Source organism: Copadichromis virginalis, linkage group LG6, assembly GCF_057382275.1.
Source record: "Copadichromis virginalis isolate Kocher_CV1m ecotype Utaka linkage group LG6, C_Virginalis_male_GT1.1, whole genome shotgun sequence".
Taxonomy (NCBI): Eukaryota; Metazoa; Chordata; class Actinopteri; order Cichliformes; family Cichlidae; genus Copadichromis; species Copadichromis virginalis.
Genome location: NC_140623.1, coordinates 21,283,217 through 21,307,857, shown reverse-complemented (window position 1 = coordinate 21,307,857; position 24,641 = coordinate 21,283,217). Strand labels below are relative to the sequence as shown.

The window sequence follows — 24,641 nt, the reverse complement described above, 5'->3', positions numbered from 1 at the left end:
GCTTTGTAATGGCCTTTTAGCAACTGCTCTCTTAATCTGATGTATTTGTATGGCAGAAACCTTCATCATTGTGCCTTTGTCTGCACAAACACGTGTGTGCTCTGACTCAGCCACAAATCTCTTAACATTATGGTGATCACGCTTAAATTTTCATGAAATATCTAAGGTTTTCATTACGTGTCCAAGGAATTCAACTATTTCACGCTTTTCAGCAGCAGAGGGATCATTTTTCCTTCCTATACTGCCTGAAAATTGGGGATTTGCTTAATAATGTGGAATATCCTTCTTTAGTAGTTTTTCCTTTAATTGGGCTCACCTGGCAAACTAATGATCACAGGTGTCCGAGATTGTTTTCAGTGATACAAAGAGTCCTGAGACATAATTCCATCCATGGGTTTAATTTAAAAAACAACTTATTTAATCTTTATGACACTTAAACACAATTTGCATAATAATTGGAACGTGGTGCGGTGCGTTGGAACAGCCGCTTTGATCTTTTGTGGGCCGAGCCAGTGCAACTGCTCTTTCTGTCAGTTTAAAGAACTTAAGTAGACTTTGACTGCACATCCAAACCCTGAGATATTTTAATATAAGAAAAGAACTACAGTTCCAATTAAAAATTCTCGTTCCAGAGTTCTTTTAACAAGATAAAGAGTTTACCTCTTTCCAAAACTAAACATGAAAAACTAGACATGAAAAAGATTTTAGATACCCCCCTCATAATTGAAACAATTTTGAAACTTAGAAAACTAAAACCCTGGTTCTAGTATTTGTTAGTTTGCTAAAGGACATGGTTATTGAGGACATCTATGAGGCTGTAAGTCGACTGCTTTCAAAAAGTTGTGTTTTTATTGTAATGCCTGTGGTGAATTTACTAAATCTGGCCTCTGACACTTGCCCTCCATACAGTAATCATTAAAAACACTAAAACCAACACAGAATTGAATAAAAACTCAACATTTTCAAACAATAAAAGTTAAACCAAAATAAGAAGATAAGCCCTGGAAGCTAACTGAAACTACACCTAATTAAAAAACAAAAAGTCAAAATGAAATAAAAATTAATTAGAAAATACAAAACTAAGATAATTGTGATTGTAACTTTATGTGTTCAAATTGTGTATGTAAGTATATTTTATGTATTCCACTAGTGGCATGTGCAGTGGGACAGTGGATATATTGGAAAAAGATGTTGAAGATGGAAAATGAGGAAAGGCAGCAGATAGAATTAGAAGACTTATTTGACTAATGACAAACACATGATAAATGTTCAAAGTACCCTGTTTAAGATTCAAGTGGTGATTTCTGGCTGGTGCTTGATTGTCTGGTTGTCAGGTAGTAGTTGTTAACAGGTGTTCACATAACTTCTTTGAAAAGCTTGTAATTGAGTATTTTTACATTGTTGAATTGGAACTTTTAATTTAAGGTGCCTTCAGGTGCCACCTTAAATTGACAGGACAAATGGAGCTGCAGATGTTTAGTCTATTCTTTAATCAAATGAACTCCCTAAAGGACTGACTGTATATTTTAAGTTGGGGGTGGAAATAACTTCAAATAGTCTCACTGCAGTCATTCACTAAACCTCTAAACATTATTCTCCTGAGTAGCAATTAAAAAAAAGTAAGGGTGTCTTAAAATTAGCTAGTATTCGTTAATTACTCGATTCGGATGTACCTGATTTCATTCACATGGATGTGAAACGCTCTATCGACCGTCACAACTAACTGACCAATGACCGAACGCCTCTCAGACTTTACGAAAGCAACACGTGAAGCCGCCTCTGATTGGCTGGTAGCTGCACCAGCTGAACAAAGTGTAAACCGCCACTGCCGCCCGCCGCTGCTTCTGCTGCCGCTGCTTCCTCAAGAAACGCGTTAAAGTCTGCTGCTGCAAACAGGTTAGTGCCAACATTTGACTCTTAAAAACCGAAAAAAGGCAGCGTAGCTCTGAGCTCCTCTACCGAGGCCCGTGTGCAAAAGTTAGAGCAGGATGAAGCCACCGAAAGGGCTGCTCTTATTGTTGCTTTAAATAGACCAGACCCCAGCCTCGTTTTATGTCTTTTCTCCGCATTATATCTTCGTTTCCGCTAATCTGACGATGAGCAGCATGATATTTAGTGCGTGATCAGAACGAGCTGTTCATTTTTGATGTTTGTGGGTCTGTTTATCAGCGACAAACCCGCGTGTAGGCTGAACGGACCAGCCCTCTGAAAAGAAAACAGACAGGGACACGTAGCAACAGGGATGAAAACGTCACCAACGCCTCTGATGATAATCCTTTTTCTTTTTTTTCAAAAAAACTTTTTATTTCATATGTATCATTTCTTTATTACTAACATCACTGCTGATAGTCGGTGTGAGCGTGCTACACGCGCACGTCATTGTTAAATAAAGATAAGAAATGGACAAGGAGTAACAATGTAACTGTTATCTACTGTGGTGGCATCCCGCCAAATCACTCATAACTCCGCCTGTGGTGTGTGTGTGTGTGCGTGCGTGCGTGTGCGTGTGTGAATGAGTGACCAAAGTGGTCCGCACCGGATAGTAGTAGCGCGTGCTGCCGTTTCCTCCAATTTCCACTCAATGTCAAAATGTTGGCGACATCTATTTTGTTTAAAATGAGAACATGGCTTTTAGTGAAGCCACCGCCGTGAACTTGAACTGGTTTTTTTTTTCCGCTTTTGGAAAGTTGTAAACTTTGAGAATGAATCTGAAAACAAGGTTTTGCTTTTGCTTTCTGACCACAGTGTGTAGCTGTGCAGGACCGAGTTGCTGTTTTAAGGATGATGTGCTAAGCAACAGGCAGATATTCCAGGAACTTTCCATGTCCTTACCAGTGACCAGTGGAGCATATCATAGTGACACAATGTCTTTGACGTTCTCATTAGAGATCCACCATTGTAGTTTTCTTGGCCTATTCCAATATCTGATTTTTCACCTAGTGTGACTTGCCCATAGTGATTTTTGTGTATTTATTTTGTGATAAAGACTTATTTAAATGTGACATGCTTCTGTAAGTTATATACTTTTCTCTCAACACTGAAAGTAAACTGTCCTGCCCCTGGAAAAAGTTACAAATAATGAATGAACATGAGTTGCTGTACACCCACCTTTACCTGACATATTTTACCACAACTAACAAGTGCAGCAGATTTATTTATAAAAATAAATGTCTGGTACTTACATAATTTTTCTGTATTTTTTTTATATTGTTACCAGATAACAGATCATCAACCTTTTCCCTTTTTTTTTTTTTTTTTATTCCTCTCCCCATAACTGATCTGGTCCTTTGCTCATACCGAGGCTGCTAGCCATTTTGCCTTTGTTAGCTTCTTAAAAATGTCCACGTTTAAGTGTCTTTTTCAGTTTGTTGTTTCAGATATGTTTGCAGCTTACTTTAGTGACCGTTACGTCGAGTTTGCGTGGGACTATTTGCCTGTGCTGCCATGTGTGAGTAATGCATGCATGACCAGCCAGTCACCAATCCACGTTAAGAACAGTGGAAACTGTGTAATTCTGGTTCCTGGCTGGTCAATCAGTGCATCTCAATTTCTTTCTCCAGAGCTATTCTGACTGGCCTGTGATTGCTGCCCCTTTGAGATGCAGATGGCCATCATTTCCTCTACAGTCAATTGTAGCTCTTTCATTTGCCAGCAGATACTTTATATCTTGCCTACTTGTGCTGGAGGACAACATGCATGTTCCAGATATCAAATTAAACATAAGATTGTTGAGCAGACTCACTTTCATGCATATTAGACAAATCAAGCAGGTTTAACAGCTTGTTGAAATGTGAAACATTCGTGTGTTTAGAATTAACTGCAGATATGAGAAAAACAGCAGGTTTTCCACTCAAAAGCTGGACTGTTTCTGTCATTTCCCCTCAAAGGAAAAAAATCTCTCAGACTAGAAGTCATGGACAGCTGGTAGCCGGTAGTTGGATACTTGAGTATTATGAATAAGTTCCAGCCTCTTCTATAAGAAAGAAAATGAGGTGAAAGTGAATCATAATTGAGTGCTTAGCAGTCAGTTGTTGGTGTACATCACTTTTTGGAGAGCAGCTCTGATATGTGCTTGTGTCTGAAGGCGTTTTTATGCAAACTTCCTCTAACAGGAATCTCTGGAATGCCGCCTGCTGTTTTCCTCCCATTTTAAACCCAATTTTTGAAACACTAGGTAATGCTGTTGTGGTCATGCAGGGCAGTCACATGAACAGTTACCATAAAGATGCAATCGTGTGGGCGGTTTTAGTACTCAAGTAGAGGAGGAGCTTTCATTAAAGCAAACCCAGTATGTGGCACAGCGTGGTTTGCCATATGGCCTTTAGTCTTTCGACAGTACCAGTATCAGCCTTTCTGTCTGCTTTGGTGCTAGCAAGGTGGAAGGACTGAGCTGGATGATGTTTACACAACAATCAGCTCTGGCGTGCTGCTTTTGTGGCAGATTGCTTATAAAATAAAATAGTAGTTACATTCTTGGAAAAGATGATCCAAAATCAATAGGATCTTGGAGGATCCCCCTTTTTTTCCTCTTAGCACCTCTTTAATGAAAAAACTGCTAAATGGATTCAAGTTTGCCACAAATCCACTGACATTTCTAGCCCTCCATGTGATCTGTGTTAATTAGCACATGTTAGCAAGCACAACTATTTACCGTGTAAATAGTGCTTGCTAAACTTCAGATTGGCAGCAAATCTTAGCGATTTAAAGGATAGTGATGCAAATTAAAGCATAATGATGCTTTTGGGGTTTTATAATGTAATGTTTCACTGTGAAAGCACTATGTTAGGTTGTTTTTTTGCTTTGCCCCAATGGTGTGTCGGGAGTTGTTAAGAGTTGTGTGACCTTTGTCCTACTTAAGCGAGCTCGTCCTCCACCCTCTCTTTCCCCCTCCGCTGTGTGACCATGTGACTTGGAGTGTGTGGTTTCATCAAGGAGGTTATGACCTGCGATCTTTAGTCTGGTTGTCTTGTGCAAGGTCAGGTCATGTGTCCGAAAACCAGGGTTAAAAGTCACAGTCAGCCAGAGGATCGCAGGACATGACAGACTATAGTGAAGCCTCATACGAGTTAAAGCAGGCCTCCTGTAGCTGTGCTGGGATGTCTCTCAGTGTAATGCTGGTCATGTCAGTTGGTCTGCCACGTTGATCACATAAAAATGGGTGGAGGTCTTCTCTTCCTGTGCGCCTTTCAGAGTGCCCCTCACCTGCCACGCTAATCAGGAAAAACTGGTTTGTCAGTTGCCTTTAGGGTGTGTGAATGCCCTTGTGAATTTATACTGTATGCAAGGATATCTCATTACATCCATAAGAATATATTGACTCCTCTTTTTTTATTTTTTTTTCTTCTTTTAATCACTTCCTAGGCGCTGTGCTGTGCTTTATTTTCAAACTGTTGAATTACCAGTGAAGTTTTTGGTGTTTCCTCTCACCAGTGAGAAAGCTGTTGTCAAGTTTCAACACATGTTGCATTAAGCCTGGTCTCATCATGAAGAAGTGATGATATCGTGTCTCGGAGTACAAAAAAGTGTGCGCTTTAGTGAGCAATTTAAAGAGGAAAGTCTTTAACAGACCAACAATGATGAAGTGGAGCAGGCACTGATTTATAGATGCGCACGGTGATGATTTACACTGAAATACCATGCTAGTTTCTTTATCTTGGTATATCAGAAAAGAATTGTACTGTTACATATCTCAGTTAAACACAAAGTGCTTTTTAGAAGACCCTAAAATGGGCAAGATGCAGAAGATGCCCTCAGAGATCGGTTTATGATTCACTCTTCTCAGACCATTGCAAACTGACACCACACAGACTTTGCACCAAGGAGCTAGCAGGTTATAACCGTTTAATGTTCGCCTGTATGGACCTTTGTGTTGTCACATGCAACTCCATCAGGGTCAGCGTGCATGTGTGAAAATGGTTTTAGCTACTGTCAAAACCATGTGTTCTCACACAGCAGAAGCAGTGCTTCACTGACACTAACTGATGCTTTTTTATTTCTCAGCTGGACCTACTATTGACCGCATTTGGGTCTGAAAGAGGAAGCCAGTGTGGAAGTGCTTCAAACCTGCATTCTTCCTAATGGCAGGTTATGTGCGTTATGGTCCTATTTTGAGTAAAATAGACAATAAGGGTATGCTTTAGGGAGTGGCGACTTTGGGATTAACAAGTCCCTGCCATATGAGCGTGCAGCGTCCTTGGTTTCTCAGTTAGTTCCACCGCTCACCTGTGAAGTTTGGTTTCAACAAAAGAAATTTAAACATTTATTTTAGTACAGCCATAACACAACACACGTTATTTAATTTACTTAAAAAAGACACTTACTGTTTTAGTTATACTGTATACCACCCCAGTTCATGTAAAGCTGAGAGAAAGCAGCTGACTTGTTAACATGGGATTATGTTTTATGTGTTTAAAAGCTTAATGTTTAACCCTCCTTTAATAAGGTAGTAATAATGAGATTAAACAGGTTTATCTGATGCTCAACAACTGACTAAGCAGCTCAGTATCACACTGCTTTAAGGTTTCAGATGTCTTGCATCATTCCTCTAAGAGGAACCAAAGCATTTCAGAAGAATTCAAGTATGACTGACCAACTGTGCTTTTTTTGTAGCTTCCTGACTGCGGTAAGAGTGTCTCTTATACCAAACAGCTGTAACCTGCCTGCAAGCTTGAGGCTGTTGCCAACTTATCTTCATGTTCTGTTATGTGTCAAATGAACCCACTGCCCCTCCACCTCTTTTTTCCAGTGCCTTATGTTTGTGGGGTGACTGCCGAGCTGGCTCTGCCATTGGCTCCTCATCCTCCCAGGCCAAGTATGGTTAGTGGGGGGTGGTGGTGGTGGTGGGTGTAGTGGTACCTTTTGCCTCTGACAACTCTTAGCAAAGCATGACACCAGTGTCATGTGCCACTGCTGGCCATCAAACAGAAACGCGTACTCTCAGAGTAGGTCTGTAATGAACACTTGCAAAATAAGATGTGTGAAGATGTCACTCGGTCTGTGCAGCGTGTGGTTTACTGATGCAAATAATAAATTATTGAACCAAGATTGTTAAGTTATTTCTATATAAAACCAATTAAAACAAAATCAGGCTTACAAAACAATATTTTTAAAATATTAACACAACACAAAACACAATCAAATCTCCAAATTTCTTAGGTTTGTATTTTAAAATGTTAAATGATTTTATAAACTCATTCTTAATTTATTAGGTCATTTGGATCCCTGCAGGCTGTCTTGTATGGTAGGCTAGTGTAGGATTTTTGCATCAGTGTGATCTGTAAATAAAGGAGTGGATACAATGACATTGCCTTTGTACCTGATGAAGATCAGTGTGGCATAAACACTGTAATTTAATAAAGGGGTTAGTAGTAAGCGAGACATGTGCATGAGTTACATTTAGTCATTTTTTTGGGACCTTTTTTTTCTCTGTTGCTCATTAAGGAGTTCAGAGATTTTGAACGAGTTGTTTATCAGTGTGAAACCCAACTTATGCTAATGAGGTCCTATTTTTAAATGTATACTTTACTTATGATCAACAGGTCCAGAAAAACAGCTGTAAAAACGGTGTCCCGTGAATGTTTTGAAACATGATATAAATAAAAATATGGAAGAAACACCCTTCAACCATGTTAATTTTCAGTTTGTCCATCAGAGGGCGCACTGAAATTTCCTGTTTGTTTGGATCACTACAGTTAAATAAATAACTAAAAATGTAAGAAATGTAAACAAAATCTATTTACATTCCGTGTGTCCCAAAGAAAGAAAAATATCAGCCGATATATCAGAATATCACAGAATATCGGTGATTTAAATGTGATATTCTGTATTCAGTATCAGTCTTAAAAATTAAAAATGGCTTGAACTCTTAAAATTATTCATATCCACACTGAGTTTTCTTGACTCCATGCATGTCTACATTTTAGCCTGCATGCTTCCTTTACTTTTCACAAAAATCTGCATTCACTTTGTTCAATATAGCCACAACTTATCACACTTATTCGACTCAGTCCACGATTTGCTAGAGCCAGAAGACTTTAAATCCATGTAGAAACTGTGTAATACACTAAATGTCCAGACTCACAAATAAACTCGTCTTAGTTAGCCATCATTTTTTGGAAATGTTATTTTATTCATCTTAGACACGAAGGACTCTGCACATATGGTTTGCACACATTATTTGGTGACTTTGTACATTCTGAGACGAGTGTATGTTGGTGTCGACATCTCTGCTAGATCAGGTCTGTCAACATATCTATCACACAGAATACACAGCATGACATATAATCAGTACGTACCTCTTTGTTCCACAGCTTCATTAGATTGGCTGCTCAGCAACACAAGAACTTAACACTCCGTTTGTGTAGATAAAGACAATGTGTGATAAGATACTGGTGATTCACTCCTGAATAAACATAAATAAAAATGCTCGAATCACTCAGATCAGCTTTCAGTTTGTTCTGAGCTTTTTCTAAGATTACTTTTAAGCTACTTTTACAAACAGACAAATGCACACCTGTGTTCACAAACACAAAAAGCTCACATCAGTAAAGAAACCGGCAATGAGTTTGAGTTACCCGTTAGCTAAACAGTACCTCAGTGAGTGACTTGTGTGGTGTGTGTGTGTGTGTGTGTGTGTGTGTGTGTGTTTCTGTTTGAAAGGGGCGTGTTTCTGCTATTCATAGTTGTGAGAACTTCAGAGGTCTATTAGAGGTCAGTCTGAGTCCTTCTAATAGCAACTGCAGCAGCACAGGGCCTTTCAAATATCCACTGTGGCCACGGTCTCGACCTTTCTTCAGACACACGCTGTGAGCAGTGAGTAAAGAGATTGATTTTTATTTCTGCCTGTCAATAATCAGTGCTTAGATTTGTGAAAATGTACTTAGCTGCACTTAAGGTTGTCCTTGAGGTGATTTGAAAGAGATGTTATTGCTGCTTCTCTTTTTTATGGTGTTTAAAAATACAGTTTAATCTAACGTTTATGATTTCGGAACCTTTTTTTTTTCCTTCCGAGAGGATAAACGGATCCGAACACTTGTAATGAATGTAGCCTTTACTTTGTGGTTTGTTCTTCAATATAAAAATTCTCATCTCAGCTCAGTTTACAGTAGTTATTTGTCATTTAACATGTGTATATATAAATTTAATTGAATCCACAATTATAAGTCAATGACAGCGTCACTGCAGAACTTTGTGCCAGTTGGCAGTGGTTCCATTTGTCACAGGTTTGTTGATAATAATAGAAGTAGGTGAAAAGTCAATTGTTGTTGCTGCTCGCTCATTTACCCCACAGAGGTCAAAAGAGTTAAACAAAGTTCATGTGCTTCCAGCCGCCCAGGCTGATTTAAAAAAAAAAAATGTGAGCTGCACAGAAGGCAGCGTGAAAAGTTGTAGCTCTAAATGATTATTTAATGTGCTGCTTCCATATTAACTCGTAATAATTAAAAAAATTCTAGTTGACTATTTTAGTGAATTTAAATAGCTTTTTCCTTCTTCGGGCTTCTCTTATTTCATTTAACATGTCATTAAAAATCAGGCATTCAGCCTACTTGTGACTCACTTTTATTGTTGTATGAATATTTTATTAGAATAGAGCCATATGTCCATGAGAGTGAAGAGCGAGCCCAGCCCAGTGAGCTCATTTCTAAACCATCCAAAGCAGAAAGCTTCTCTTCCTTTTGTTCAGCATCTGCGGTCGCCCATCTTGTTATATTTCCACTGAGGTTTGTGATCAGGAAATGTATCAGGAGTCATTTTTATTTCCCATGTCCTTGTTGTCAAATGCACAGCTGTTGAATGGGATAGCACATCCTCTTCTTTTTCTTCTATTAACAACATCAGTTAAAAAAAAAAAAATTCACCTGCACAATTTAAAAGACAAAGATAACAAATAACACAGTGCAGCAGGGGATAAAGTTGACCTTGAAGCTGCCATCTATTTCATATATGAAAAAATATCATTGTTATGGAAAAACACAACATTTGCACACAATAAATGATCTGACTACATAAAATGAATGTCAGATTACTGAAATGTTTTCAAATGAAGTAGAAGAACTGTGGAAAATTACCTCTGCAAGGGAGGAAGTTAGGAAATAAAGCTGAGTAATCATGTACCTGTGAGGTGACATTAAAGTGAGTCTGCTTAGGGAGATTTCCTTTGCTAGAATATAACTTATAAATAAAGGCACATACTAGATGGATATTGACGTCATAAATAGCAGAAATCTTAAGCTTCCAAATAAAGGAACAAATGCGATATATGACTCTGAACACGATGCAGTCCTAACAAAACACTTCTGTTAGAGTTCTGCAGAGAGCAGCAGGAAACGTACTCGCTCAAACTACATTACAAAAGGAAAGATGGGGATAAATGAAACTATTAATCATTAAGGAAACTGGTTTTAAGTGCAAGATGGCTAACCCTCATTGTATCAGTGGATTTGTTGAGTTTTCTGCTAACCCAGCCAGTATGCTTTTTCAAGCGCTTATCAACCATAATTCCCAGGAGCTGATATTTGCGGCATTTCAACAAACGTGATTATAATTTTTGATTATATATAATTTTTTTTTTTTTTTTTTTTTTTTTGTGTTAACGCGTCAGTTTGCCAGAAATAGGTGTTTGTGTCAGAGAAAAGTGAAAGCTGTAGACGTGATATAGTCCTTTTAAAAACATTTGGCTTTTGAGATCGTGTTACAGCAAATATTAATGTCAAACCTGAGATCACTAGGCTGGGTCGGGATTCATGTGTAGCTAACAGAAGGTTTATAGGGTAAATCATGCCTGTTTTTTAAGCTGATGCTTTAGTTTTATAGAGTACATTTCTGTATGTGTTCCTGTTGTAATGTGAAGGTCAGAATGTATTATTAAAACAACGGTTTAGCCTGGTTTGTTTGATTCCTTATAGCCTCAGAAAAGAGTCTGGCCCTTTAAACATGTTGCATGATGAGAAATGATAAATATTACCCTGGAGCCTACAGGTGGATGGCAGGGTGGTGTAGGTTGGAAAAGCAGCAGCACTAACGTGTCTGAGGGACAGATGGCAGATTTCTTTACAGCTAAAACAAACCACAAAACCAGGGCCTGTGTTTCGAACATGATGTGAGAAAAGTGAGGCCGTGAAACTGTTCAGTTTGAGTTGCCAGCATCAAGTAGCTTCAGGCTCTTTACAGAATTTCACTAAATGGAAAAAGTTCCTATTACAGTCATATTATGTGCTAAATATTTCACTTCTCCACACAAGTCTCTGAGCTAAATTAAAACTTGAGACCAATGACATTTATTGTTTTCTGTTTTTCTGCAGGTTCACTGCAAAACGACCATGCAGGCTCAGGAGGTCCTGAGACAGCTGCGGATTCCCGAGCTGGATGACTTTCGGCAGTACGTCCGAGGCTTTCCCACCAACGCCCTCATGGGTATGGGTGCCTTCGCGGCCATCACCACCTACTGGTTTGCCACCCGTCCAAAAGCCCTCAAACCACCCTGTGATCTTGGACTGCAGTCAGTGGAGTTACCAGTGAGTGATCTCTTTTTTTTTTTTTTTTTTTTTTTCTCCAGTTAAACTCTCTGGATTTAGGTTTCGGTTTTACGGTCATATTTGTTAGTGGAATTTCCGAGGTTTGATCCCTTTTACAGTGACGCTGGGCAAAAAGCACTGAACAGTTGACTTCATTCACTGGAAATGTTAATGGATTTTCTCCACAAACTCAATCACAGCTGGCGTTAGTGTCAGTTTTAGGAGTTACAAGCCATGACTTCATCACTTCCTGTTACATTAAAAGTACTAAAATGTTTTTCACACAGTCACTGTTGGTGCTGCTGATGAACGGGGCCTCATTGAATGTTGTTTTATTATTTCAGGGTGCACAATGTTGTCACTTGTAGCCCAGTCTTTGCATTGGAGCTCATGAGTAGATAAACGTGTTAAGGGATCATGGCGAGTTTGCTAATTATTAGTTAATGAACTCTGTTTCCTTGCAGGGTGGTGAGCGTGCGAGAAGATCGGTGTTGTGCGAAGACGGCTCTTACCTGACACACTACTACGACGATGCACGCACGTTATACGAGGTGTTTCTACGAGGGCTCAGAGTATCAAGTCAGTGTCTCTCTTGTACTTGCTAAATGTGAGAAATCCCCAAAGACGCTGATGTTGGATAAACGTTTCTTTCTTTTGCAGATAATGGACCTTGTCTAGGATCGAGGAAACCAAACCAGCCATATGAATGGCAGACTTATAAAGAGGTTAGATGGGCACCACGGACATGCCAGTGTGGGATTTTACAACCATCAAAGTGGGAATTTATTTTAAAAACTGGATTTAATTTTATTTTTTGCACAGGTAATAGATAGAGGAGAATGCATCGGCTCCGCCCTCCTTCACAGAGGACACTCTCACACAGGAGACAAATTCATCGGCATCTTCTCTCAGAACAGACCAGAGGTAAAACTTACGTCATCCTCTCATGTTATCCTACGGTGTTTCTGTTATCACTAACCACAAGCTAACTGCATTCCTGCGTTACAAGGGCAGATTAAAAGGGTAAATTTATACTGCGGACACTCCTCTTTAACTGAGGAGATATTTGTTTGGTAATTTCATAGTAGATCAGCAGTTTCTGAAATACTGAGATCAGCCCGTCTGGTACTAACAACCATTTCATGCTCAGAGTCATGATGCTCATGTTGAACTTGAGTAGGTCATCTTGACCATGTCTGTAGACATAAAAGCAGGTTGCTACCCTGTAATTTGCTGATTTACATTAATGAGCAGCTGAACAGGTGATCCTTGCAAAGTGTCTGGTTTAGTGTAGACACACTGCACACTTCTGATGGGAGACCTGGTAGAAAGACTAATGACTAATTCATCCATCTGACATAAATACTGTTTGAAGCTGTTATATTGTTAGTCAAAAGGTGTATCAGATATTGAACTCTTTCCAAATTTTCCATTAAGATCTCTGTGACATAAATGATTCTTGTAGCATTACCAAGTTGTTTATTGTTCTTTTTCCTTTTTTTCCACGGCTGAACTCAAATGAATGATACTGTTTCTGTGCAGTGGACCATTACAGAGCTCGCCTGTTACACGTACTCCTTGGTGGCTGTCCCGCTGTATGACACACTCGGCGCTGAAGCCATTGACTACATTATTGATAGAGGTATAAAAAAGGGCACCATCTCACACTAACCACATATCGCCTGCAGCACTGTCAGAGTGCTTTATAAATCAAGGGCCGTGACGATGGAAGATTAAATTAATGGTTCGCTTGGCGCCGTCTGTTTCACAGCCGACATCTCAACGGTGATCTGTGATGTCCCTGAAAAGGCCCGGATGATTCTGGATTGTGTCAGCGGAAAAGCACGAGTGGTGAAGATGATTATTCTCATCGAGGCGTTTGACAGCGACCTGGTGACCCGCGCAAAGGAGAACGGCATCGAGATCCTGAGTTTAAAGGAGCTGGAGGTGAGAATAAGAATCGGATTTGTCATTTTTGAGTTTCACAAATGTTCATTCTTGATGTGCAGAGCAAATTGTGTCATCTTCTGTGTTATGTCTGCACTATAGAGAGTAGTCCCCAGAAAGTTGATTCTGTTCATCTTGACGTAGATTGTCACTGGGAGGAACGTTTCGTCACTCATCCAAGTGACTTCTTCAGTCCCAGCTGACTGCAGGTTTCTTCAACCTTATGAACAGTACATAATGGCATAATGCTCTTTGATTAATTCTTATGACCATTTTCATATTATTGATCAAGAAACTGACCTCACAGCCGATTCTTCAACAGTGGTGCTATTTTCAGTCATTATGCAAATATACTGTTTATAAGGTTGAAGAAACCTGCAGTCAGCTGAGACTGAGTAATGCCTTACCGGGATGATTAAGCATGCATCAAGACACTGTTGAATAGAACTGTAATTTTGTTGCATGCATGTAAAAATGACTGTGAAGGCGACTCTGGTTCGAATATTTCAGCCTGTTTCTGTTTGTGTTTTTGAAACCATCCAGCCGTGTTCGAGCTAAGTAGAAATCAGACCCTTATCAGGACTTCCTGCAGATGTACTAATTTTTGTACATTTTTGTTTCCAGGCCTTGGGTAAAGCTAACCTCAAGCAACCAGTGGTGAGTAGGAACAGCACGCCATCTTTATCTGATCTACTGACAACATGAGTTTTTTTTAAAGGCTCTTCTTTTAGACTAAATTACTCCAGTGAGAGTCATTGGTGAAACTTCGATGAATTTGCTTGATCAACTGGTGTCCATCTTAAAAAAAAAAAGTATTTTAAATGTAATAGACGTATCAGTGTTGCTCTGTGATTACAGCCTCCCAAACCAAATGACCAGGCTCTTATCTGCTTTACCTCTGGAACAACAGGTGAGTACGGGGTTGTTATTGCGTTAACATTTCAGAAATGTTATGTTTTTATGTTATATATCATCATAATTGTTTTTTATTGTGTTTGTTTTGCTTAAACTTTACTTTCAGGATACCCAAAAGGTGCAATGATTTCTCATGAAAACATAGTCTGCAACACTGGCGCTTTCATTAAATTGACCAAGGTAAACAAACCCACCCACCGGCACTCTAATATTTTCAATTGGTTGATCTCACTGAAACCTTTCCAAACAATAATAACACAGAGGCTCTGGGTCGCCTTCAGGTTGTCATCAGACTGTAAGAAATCATGTATCCTCTTTTTTTTCATGTACTCCTTTAAAGATGCGATAAATGAACATCAAAGATGAGAAAGAAAGGCAACACCTGATTTAAAAAAAAAAAAAAAAAAAAGAAGCATTAAGTCTCAGTTCTTAATTAAGTTAAATGGCGTTTTGAAGTACACCACCTGTTGTATAACGAATGTAAAGGTAGATTATAGAAAAACAAACCATGTCATTGAATTTATTTGCTAAATGTAATAAAAAAGCCAAAATCTTCATCCATCTTTGTAGAAGCTGATTCGGAACAGTTCAATCAAACATTTTCTTTTGTTCTCATACGTTTTTTTTTTCTACGTCAGATGGAAAAAAACATGAAGCTGACTCATGGCTCTAATATCCCTGTCTGGCCCCTGTTGCCTCTCCTTGATTCCTCTTTGTATTTTCCTCTGTCCGTCTGTCTTGCTCCCTCGTCTGTCCCGTCCTGTGTGGTCTCGTGCGTCGTCTAGGAAACACTGAAGCCCACAAGTAAAGATGTGGTCATCTCCTTCCTGCCTTTGGCCCATATGTTTGAGCGTGTAGTGGAGGTAAAGTACAGAGTGCTTCACCTGCATGTGTTTTGTGTGTTCCTCTGCAGGTAAACTGCATGCTGAGCGCCAATGACATTCACGTATCCTATCTCCCTCTAGCTCACATGTTTGAGAGGGTTGTGGAGGTATGTTGCTTACCTTAAGATGCACAATGAATTTATCAGTGGAGGTAATATTTAGGAGTCAGCAGAGAAGGACTGCTAGTATAATGTTTGTGAGACATGAGATGTGAGACCCCTTAATGCCTAGCGTATAGTATTTGATACATGTGTTTTTGAGTTTTATCAGCAGTGTGAATTATACAATTAAAGGTTTAAAATTTGTGCACTCCTTCATGTTTTCCACAGTTGTCCAGTAGGTCAGATTAGAGTCTTTGGCAGACCGATTCTGGCCCTTGTGCCTTACATGTGACTCCCCCGCCTTAGTGTGTTTAGATGCAGCATTAGTGCCCTCGTGTGGTCAAAAATATCATTTTTAATTTGTCAAAGTTGGAATGAGCAGCATCTTTTCCCCTCCATCAGTATGTCGTACTCGTCCACGGGGCTCGAATCGGCTACTTCCAAGGGGACATTCGACTCTTGATGGATGATCTGAAAACACTCCAGCCAACAGTTTTCCCTGTTGTCCCCCGCCTCCTCAACCGCATGTTTGACAAGGTCAGTTTATGCTGTTTATGTGCTTTTGTGGTCAGAAGTGCCGTTTCTCTGGTCTGCTGCTTTGCACGAAACACGATTTGGATATTTCTCATTGCTCTGCAGGTTTTTGGTCAAGCCAACACGCCACTGAAAAGATGGCTGCTTGATTTTGCCTTCAGAAGGAAAGAGGCGGAGCTTAAAAATGGAGTGGTCCGAAAAGACAGCATGTGGGACACACTCATCTTCAAGAAAGTGCAGGTAAACACGAAACACTTTAAAGCACTTGGAGATGTTACGTGCCACCTAACAATCTTTCAAAGAGCACGTACACTAAAGAGGAACAAAGACACAAAATGGATAAACACGCCCACACATTTGACCTTTTCGTCAAAATTATTTTGTTAAATGAATCTGCAGCGGTTTTTGTGTTGCATAATAAATTAGTTTTGAGTTGACATTTTGGAGCTTTCATGTTTGTTTTGCACTGTAGGCGAGCCTCGGCGGCCGTGTGAGACTCATGATTACAGGAGCAGCCCCGGTATCCCCGACCATCCTGACTTTCCTGAGAGCTGCTCTCGGCTGTCAGGTGAGCCACATTCACAGTCATCTCATCTGTAATTTTTTTTAATACTTTGTTTATGAATATCATTAATAACGTAAACGTTTTCCAGTTTTATGAAGGTTACGGTCAGACTGAATGCACAGCTGGCTGTACCATGTCGATGCCTGGGGACTGGTCAGCAGGTAAAATATAAGACTTTCACTAAATTTTGCAATTTGTAGACACAGTGATGCTTGTAAGAATGAAACGACACTATGACTGCTCTGTCATCAGGTCACGTTGGGCCTCCTCTGCCCTGCAATGCTGTTAAACTGGTGGATGTGGCAGAAATGAATTATCTGGCAGCCAATGGAGAGGGAGAGGTGAGGAATAGGATTCGTCGAATGCATACGGCCATTACGGAGACTTGCAGTCAGTTTTCACACAACCATACATCCCTGTAGAAAAAAGTACTGCTTACTGCTTCTATAGGAATTAAGAGCAGCCAGGTGGTGATATACAACTGATCATCAGAAGGGTGTGAGCACCTCTGTGACACACAGCATAATTTAAAAAAAAAAAAAAAGACTGAACAGGCTCGGCTTGTTTTAGAAGGGTTGCCAAGACCAGGCAGCTTCTCCTTTCCTTTAAAAAGAACATGTCGGGTTTGCAAAGTTGCATCTGAACAAGTCTGTTTGCTCACAATGCACAGCTTCATGTTTGGGGCAAAGCCACACACAGCATATCAGCACAAACACTTCATACCAGGTGTCAGCACGGTGGTGGAGGGGTGATGACTTGCACTTGTTTTGCTAAAGTCAAATGTGAGCCCATCTGTCTGACAGCTGAAGCTCGTCTTTTTTTCTTGGTACATGGCTGTGAGCAGATTTCTAGAGGCCAAAACTGAATTTATTGTTTTAATAACATGAACTTTGTGTAACAGGATCCAGAATTTTTTATTTATTTATTTTTTTTAAAGAAAAAGAAGCAAAAACGCGACACAGAATTTAAATGCAAAACTATTATAAACATATTAAAGAACCACAATATGTATTTAAGTGACACATTTCTTCTATAAAACTAACATGGAAATTGTATTATTTTGAAACTAGCCTCAGTGTCCTGAGGTTTACATTATCCTCATACATTTTTAATTCAATATTCTACCACATAATTAGAAGCTTGCCTTAGATACAACAAAAGGAAACCCTTTAAAGGAGAGGCTGTCCTTTAACATTTGAAATCAATGTTGGCTTCAAACGGGGACGTGAGCGAGAAACTATTTGTAAAAACAAAATGTAGCGGGGTTGATATAAAAACAAGAACAACAAACCAAACAGCTTCTTATTTATAATCTCGGTTGTTGTAGGTGTGCGTCAAAGGACCAAATGTATTCCAGGGATACCTGAAAGATCCTGACAGAACAGCTGAGGCTATTGATAAGGATGGATGGCTGCACACTGGTGACATTGGGAAATGGCTTCCTGTGAGTAAAACGGGCTGAGTGGTGATGCGAATGGTGATGATCACTGTGCATAAACCTAAACTTACATTGCTCTTGTGGTTCCCTGCAGAATGGCACTCTGAAGGTTATTGACAGAAAGAAACACATTTTTAAGCTGGCACAGGGAGAGTACATCGCCCCGGAGAAAATTGAAACCATCTATGTTCGCAGCGACCCCGTGGCCCAGGTGTTTGTTCATGGTGACAGCTTACAGGTAAGGCTTAAATCTCAGACTTTTGTTTCTTTTTTTTTAAATCTACACAAATAGTCTGTCTGAAGCATTTGATTCTCATCTGGTCCATGTTGTGTTTTAAAGGCATGCCTGGTGGGGATAGTGGTGCCCGATCCTGACTTCTTACCTATTTGGGCCAAGAAAAAAGGGTTTGAAGGCTCTTACTCTGAGCTGTGTGACAACAAGGTCCGATTTATTACTATCAGCAATCTGAACGTGGACTCTCACTCTGTATGCCTGTGTAACATCTTCTGACCTTTTTTTTTTGCTTTTGCTTTTAGGATGTGAAGAAGGCAATTCTGGAGGACATCTTGAATTTGGGCAAAGAAACGGGACTCAAGTCTTTTGAACAGGTGACTGGTCCTGTCTAACTTCAAGCACAGCCAGTGCTTCCCACAAACAGACTTCATTTGAACTGAATGTCCACTGAAGTAAATTTGGAAAATAATTTTAGTTTTTCCACTCAAGGAAAATATTGCCAGGAAATTAATGGTGCACAATCACTTTGGTTTTATTTTGAAAGATCCAAACATGTCACTGTGACTGTGCTAATCTCTCATCTTTTTTACATGAAAAAGCACGAGTGAGTCTCTTTCTGGTTTCAGTGCAAGATTTACACTTCAGAGACCCAGAATTTTGCAATATATGCATCCTTAAAAATTATTTGCAGCAATACTTAAGTCAATGTTTGCTCTGTCATTTATCTTTTTTCCCCTCTGCAGGTGAGGGACATTGTGTTACATCCCGAGATGTTCTCTATCCAGAACGGTCTGCTGACTCCAACCCTGAAAGCCAAGAGGACTGAGCTTCGGAGCCACTTCAGAGAACAGATCGATGAACTCTATGCCAAAATTAAGATGTAAGCCAAGTTCAAGGAGTATTATAGGGAAGCCATTCAGAGACAGCCAGAACCAAACAGTGTGCTGAGGGAATCCGTCTCACTTTCTCTGCAAGTGACAATCTTAACAGTTATATGGGGGAAAAGCTTTCAGGATAATTGGATAATGAATTTTAAAAGTGCATTTTATCCCCACTTTGATCAATAATCACACAGATCCATTATCCCAGCTAACACTGGCTAACTGGCAAAGAGATCCGCAGAACCCGCACCAAGTTTCTTGTGTAGTTTATCCAAGAATAAGGGTTAAAATGGCACAGAGGAAGTTTGACTTCTGCTTTTATGTATGACAACTTCACGGTCAGAAAGGTGAATCCTGAAAACATTTCTGCTAGTTTTATTCGTGAGAGCAACAAGAGAAAATCTTTGAAAATACTTCTACAACAGTGACAGATATTAACTATTTATATGCCATGACATTTCATGCTTTGGTTATCTATTTAAGGGGATATTTAATATCATCTTTTTGTAAATAGTGTATCTGCTGGAAAATTTGTGTACAGGGTACCATGCCAGATACTCTGTAGCTTCCCTGCATTCCCATATTTCTCAGTGCTGCCGGCTGAAGGACTTTGATGAGGTTTTTGGTTAACAGCCTACTGAAAATCATGTTGGTTCACAGATTTTGGGCTTTTGTTTTTGGTGTTATTTTTAAATGTTGCATGTAACATATTCACTGTTGCTTTCTAAATGCCTGACATTGCATTGCCAAAAGCTGAGGAATGAAGCTGCACAACCATCGTTTGTATATTCTGCAAGTATTTGGGGTAAAAATAGTAACAGTGATTTTTATCGTTGATCAAACAGTTTCCATGTCCTTTGCAAAATCAGCAGTCTTCATTTCAGCCATTTGAAAAAAATTTTTTTGTTTTTTGTGAATGCCGGTTTTCTGACTGATGAATGATCGTGATGTACATCCAATCGTGTCAAAGACCTCTTAACAGCACAAGCTGTACTGTTTAGTTGGTTTTTTTTTTAATGACTTGTGATCTCAAAAAGGGAGAACGGTCCAGTTTTGTGCTATAATGGAAAGTGTATCTATCAAATGTACCAAATAAACACAACATGGTCGTGCAGTTGTTAGCACTGTCACCTCATAGCAAAAAGGTCCTCCATGCTGCCATTCGGTGTGGTATTTGTGTGTGTTCTGTCCAGGTACTTCCAGGGAGTGTTTATAACATTAGCAGGAGCAGTGAAGGCAGCCTGGAGATGGTGGAGAAGATGACCTCAAACAGAAACTTGGTCAAAGATTTAATCTAGTGTGGTCTGCGGTGCTGATCTGATCACATACCCAAACCATCTCAGCTGGCTCCTTTGAATGCAGCAGAGCAGCAGCTGTGCTATGTTACAGTTCATGTTCAGTTTAAACTTGAGCAGGCAGTCAAGGATCTCCACTTGAGCAGAAGCACAAACACCTGCAGCTATGTACAAACCAGGGGTGTCTCCACGGCACATGTAATAAAGTATTTATTACATGTTTTCGCAACGTTTAAAGTGCTGCCAGCGTCTTTAATGCAATACTGCAAAAGAACACAAATCTCATGCTCTACTGGGAATCAAAATCAGCCATACAACTGAGCAGGAGCTGGTCTGAGATCTCTTCACTCTTCTCTTCAAAATCGTCTAGACTCTCCAAATAGTCCCGATCATCCCGTTCATCTCCCCACACATCAGATTTCTCCTCCTCTGTGTGAGTTGTGCTCTGTGGGCCCATGGGTTTATGTTCCTGGCTGCTTTCAATGTTGCCAGCATCGTCCATGAGGTACACCTGGTCCTCCTCATCCTGTAAGAAACAGAAGACGTGATTACCGACTGATGCATGTTAAAGCTAAAACACTGTTAAAATAAATTAACTAACCAGCGTCAAGACGTAGCTGATACAGATCTCTTGTGGCAGTGGGTAACCTGTAACAGGGACATGATGTTACCTCACAGTCAGATCATGTTTCCTTGAATTATTTCAACTACAAGTCAGTATGGCAGCTCTTTCGGATCGTGACATACTCGAGGACCTGAAGTTCCTGCATTCAGGATCGTGGCACTTCTGGTACCACACATCCTCTTTCAGATCCACAACGATCCTGCAGAGGGTGACAGAGCCAAATCAGAAAGCGTAAGAACACTCGACCATCTTCAGAAGATGAAGGAAACAAACTGCACTCACATGATGTTGTTGCTTTTGTGAAACCGCCCCACGTTTTCACACCAGCGGTATTTGGCGATGTCATAAACGAGAAGTTGCTCTGCGGCAAAGTAGTTCCATCGTCTTAAGCCTGTCAAAATTTATGAGATCATAAACGTCAGGTAGGACGATCGATGTGAACTGCCACACTTTTCTTTTCAGGAAGAAAAAAAAAACGGTAATATCTAAATGTTTCACTCGGCTGGATGTCACGTCAGAAAACCACAATTTTAGGGCAGATGAACTCTACAGACTGAAATGTTTCACGAGCAAATGTTTTCACTGCATAATACTTACTTCCTTGTATCCCATCCTTTCTAACCACCGTTAATACAAAGTTGTCCACTTCTTGGTGAGGGGATGACAGGAAGCCAGAAAGTGCACCTGTTGGTAATATATGGGAAAAAGTTTCACGAATCAAATCATTTCACACTGAGGTTTTTGAGGTGAAACCAACAATAACATTTATGCCATAAACTGACTACATGCAGGAATACTTCACATATGTATATGCAGAAGATTAAGAAAAACTCTGGTCTCGGTTCAGCATTACCTGAGTCTGAATCCGACCCTTGTTGGGACTTAGATGGGGAGATTTTGGGCTCACTTGATTCTGGGACATCCCATGTAAGAATCCTCTGACCTGTGAAGCTGATACACGGGAGGAGAGATTATGTGTGGCCCTTTTTAAAAAAAGATCACAGCACACAGGAATCTGAGCTGTTTGTGCCCAATGTACCTCACGTTACACACTAAGGAGGCCAAGAAAATGCTTTCCTCCAAAGAAGTTCCCTTCTCAGGTTTGGCAATACACTGGTTATCTTCTGCCACAGTGAACGCAGCATTCTTCCCCGCTTTAGACGACTTGTACAGGCGGAAATTTCTGTTCTTTGTATAGACACCTATGTGTTGAAATAAAAAGCCACGGTACGTGAAGGGAAATTGTGTAAATGCATATCTTTACACATAAAAAAAGGACATAATAATTTTTAAAAATCTGATTTCCCTCACCAAGATCCACAAAGAGAGAGTCTCGACCATCTTTGCTTTTCACCTGGAGGAAGCTGAGGTCTCTCCCTTCCTCTTTACGCCTCTTCATCTCTGGACTTGCTGCTTGAGTTCTACTCAGGGCGAATAAGTGCAAAATTTTAACCTTAAACACTGAGCACATAGAAATAAAAACATGCAGTTTTTACAGGTCTGGGAGAACAAACCGTGTTTCCACTCCATTATCAAGGTGGCTTCCATTTTTGGGTTTGTTCAGGACAGGCTGAAGAATTGCATGAATGAACCTCCCTACAAAATCCCAATCAGATGGAATATATGACTATTAAGCAGGTATTAACAGGCTGATGTTTTCCATGTAGGGCTGAACATACCAACATGAATGTTGTCTTTGAAAGCTGCTTGTTGAAGACAGAAGATGAGATGTCTGCTGAATTTCTCCTCAGTGCTGGAGTCCAGATTGAGGACATTTTTCGCAGAGCATTCAATCCCATAAACTTCCAATAACTTGTCACAGACGTACTGTCACCACACAAAGCAGAGAGGGGTAAACATATCAAATGTTTAGACAAGAACTTTTACTATTTCATGGAAAACATGAGCTCAGTTTGAATTAGATGGATGCTGAATGATGCTAAATCACATACTGCATCTATTAAAGCAGCATGGCTTCATAGTAGAAGAGTCTAGGTGCAGTCCAGACCTTTTTCAATGGGACAAAATTTATCTCCCAGAAGTCCAGCAGCTAGTCTTTTCAGTTCCCAGGCATTTGCAGACTGTTGTTTAAAAAAAGACGGGATGCCTTGCCCCACTTTTTTAAGACATGTTGCCATCAAATACAAAATGAGCTATTATTTTTCTTAAAATTATACATTTTCTTAGTTTAGGCACTTCATAGTTTTTCTGTGCTTAACTGTGAATAAAATGTGGGTCAAAGAGATTTGCAAATCTTTGCATTCTGTTTTTATTCACATTATACGCAGGGCCCCACCTTTTGTGGACTTTGTGCTGTATAAATGTTTCTCACTAGTCAGACGTCAGGGTCCAGAAGCAAGTTATAACCATTTCTTTTCACAGGTTCATTTTCATTATTACATTTCATTATTAGCGGTAAAATAAACTACTACTTCAAGAATTTCAAATCAGGTTTATTTGTATATATTTCCAGTTGACAACAACAGCAGTCATTTCAAGGCTCACTATGAAAATACTACAGTCTATCTAAATCCATTCATAATTTATGTCTAAAAGTGTGTGAATCAAGCTGCTTTATTAAACTCCTTTGAACAGGAAGTAGTAAAACAGAAAAATGGACCCCACCTGGATAAGCAAAGACACCATAGTTTTCCCATCAGATCCTTTGTTTGAAGGTTTGTGGAACTCCAAGTCCAAGTAGAGCTTACAGACAGCTCCCTCTGGTATCACCTCATAACAGTGCATCAAAGACTGTGTGTAAGTCCTGGAAAAATAACCAGAATCAACAGCTGAACATCAATTTTGTTACTGAACACAAAAGGAGCTGCATCTGAAGCGAGTAGTAACTGATATATATTAATATTACCTGTAGTAAAACCACAGCTCACTGTAACTGGTAACCAGGTAAATCCTTTGACCCATGGACTCCTTTTCTTTTTCAAGTGCAAAAACATGCACAGCCTTGAGAATGAAAGGCACAAAATTCAGCAACTTTCCCTCCACATACAGTATGGAAACATTAAAGTAGAAGGTCTTGTGTACCTCTTTGCAGCTCTGAGCAAAGCTGATAGCCATGGATTGACGAGGGAAGAGTTTCCAAACAGACGAAGGCTGGCAGGGCCACAGTCGAGGCTTGTAAGGTGTCGTCAGAGGATTTTTCTGGAACGACTGAGCGAGCTCCTCAACTTTCTTCAGTCGATCCCCCCACTTACTCATCTTCAAGTCCGTATTAACCTCCAATTAGCAAATTCTCTGTTATTCTCACTCAAGGACAGTTTCACTCAATGATCTTTAGTTATCCTGTCATTCTTCAACCTGAAATAAAAACTGCATATGGCATATTGATTAGATACAGTTTAAGAATACTGTAACCTATAACCTGTGAACTTATAAACTGGCAACTCCATGCTGGGTATATAAAAGCTGACAAGCTACAAGGCGTCGCCACAGCAGGTAGTGTGATTTGCTTAAGTTTTATGTCCTTTATGCCCGTCCTCATGCAGCCCCAATGGGATTTCTGTGTCTCCCACAGGAATAGGACAAGTGACAAAGTGATTGCATTAACCACATCTCAAACCTGCCAAGTACAGCAGCCAAGTAAGTAACAGTAACAGTAAGTAAAGATGAGACACAGCCCACATATTCAGTTACTGTACTGAAGTACAAATTTGAAAACATGAGTATCAGTTTTGACTCGTTCTCTCTGCT

General features: G+C 39.9%; 2 protein-coding genes across 4 annotated transcripts in view; one reads left to right on the top strand and one right to left on the bottom strand.

Annotated features, from left to right (window-relative positions):
* The first annotated feature begins 1,812 nt into the window (after positions 1-1,812).
* Positions 1,813-20,127, top strand: acsl1a (acyl-CoA synthetase long chain family member 1a). Of its 3 annotated transcripts, none has more exons than XM_085459216.1 (21): positions 1,813-1,896; positions 11,301-11,513; positions 11,978-12,092; positions 12,174-12,238; positions 12,336-12,437; positions 13,056-13,155; positions 13,285-13,460; positions 14,085-14,117; positions 14,319-14,370; positions 14,482-14,555; positions 15,161-15,238; positions 15,763-15,897; positions 16,000-16,134; positions 16,367-16,462; positions 16,548-16,620; positions 16,712-16,800; positions 17,787-17,903; positions 17,992-18,135; positions 18,238-18,339; positions 18,435-18,506; positions 18,876-20,127. In XM_085459216.1, exons 2-21 carry the CDS (start codon positions 11,319-11,321, stop codon positions 19,014-19,016), a joined length of 2,094 nt encoding a protein of 697 aa, XP_085315342.1. In that variant the 5' UTR covers positions 1,813-1,896; positions 11,301-11,318; the 3' UTR covers positions 19,017-20,127. The 3 variants fall into 3 exon arrangements, with proteins under 3 accessions (XP_085315342.1, XP_085315343.1, XP_085315341.1); XM_085459217.1 differs by lacking the exons at positions 1,813-1,896; positions 15,161-15,238 and adding exons at positions 8,697-8,811; positions 15,289-15,366; XM_085459215.1 differs by lacking the exon at positions 1,813-1,896 and adding an exon at positions 8,697-8,811.
* primpol (primase and polymerase (DNA-directed)) overlaps positions 19,648-24,641 on the bottom strand; it is a 5,983-nt gene continuing 989 nt past the window's right edge. The window contains exons 2-14 of the mRNA XM_085459218.1: positions 23,976-24,260; positions 23,800-23,894; positions 23,559-23,697; positions 22,613-22,760; positions 22,448-22,529; positions 22,245-22,354; positions 21,973-22,135; positions 21,787-21,884; positions 21,531-21,617; positions 21,216-21,324; positions 21,056-21,132; positions 20,910-20,956; positions 19,648-20,834 (exon numbers count right to left, since the gene is read on the bottom strand). Of these exons, the coding sequence (XP_085315344.1) occupies positions 20,598-20,834; positions 20,910-20,956; positions 21,056-21,132; positions 21,216-21,324; positions 21,531-21,617; positions 21,787-21,884; positions 21,973-22,135; positions 22,245-22,354; positions 22,448-22,529; positions 22,613-22,760; positions 23,559-23,697; positions 23,800-23,894; positions 23,976-24,149 (1,566 nt within the window). The 5' untranslated portion in view covers positions 24,150-24,260 and the 3' untranslated portion in view covers positions 19,648-20,597. The remainder of the gene's footprint in view (positions 20,835-20,909; positions 20,957-21,055; positions 21,133-21,215; positions 21,325-21,530; positions 21,618-21,786; positions 21,885-21,972; positions 22,136-22,244; positions 22,355-22,447; positions 22,530-22,612; positions 22,761-23,558; positions 23,698-23,799; positions 23,895-23,975; positions 24,261-24,641) is intronic.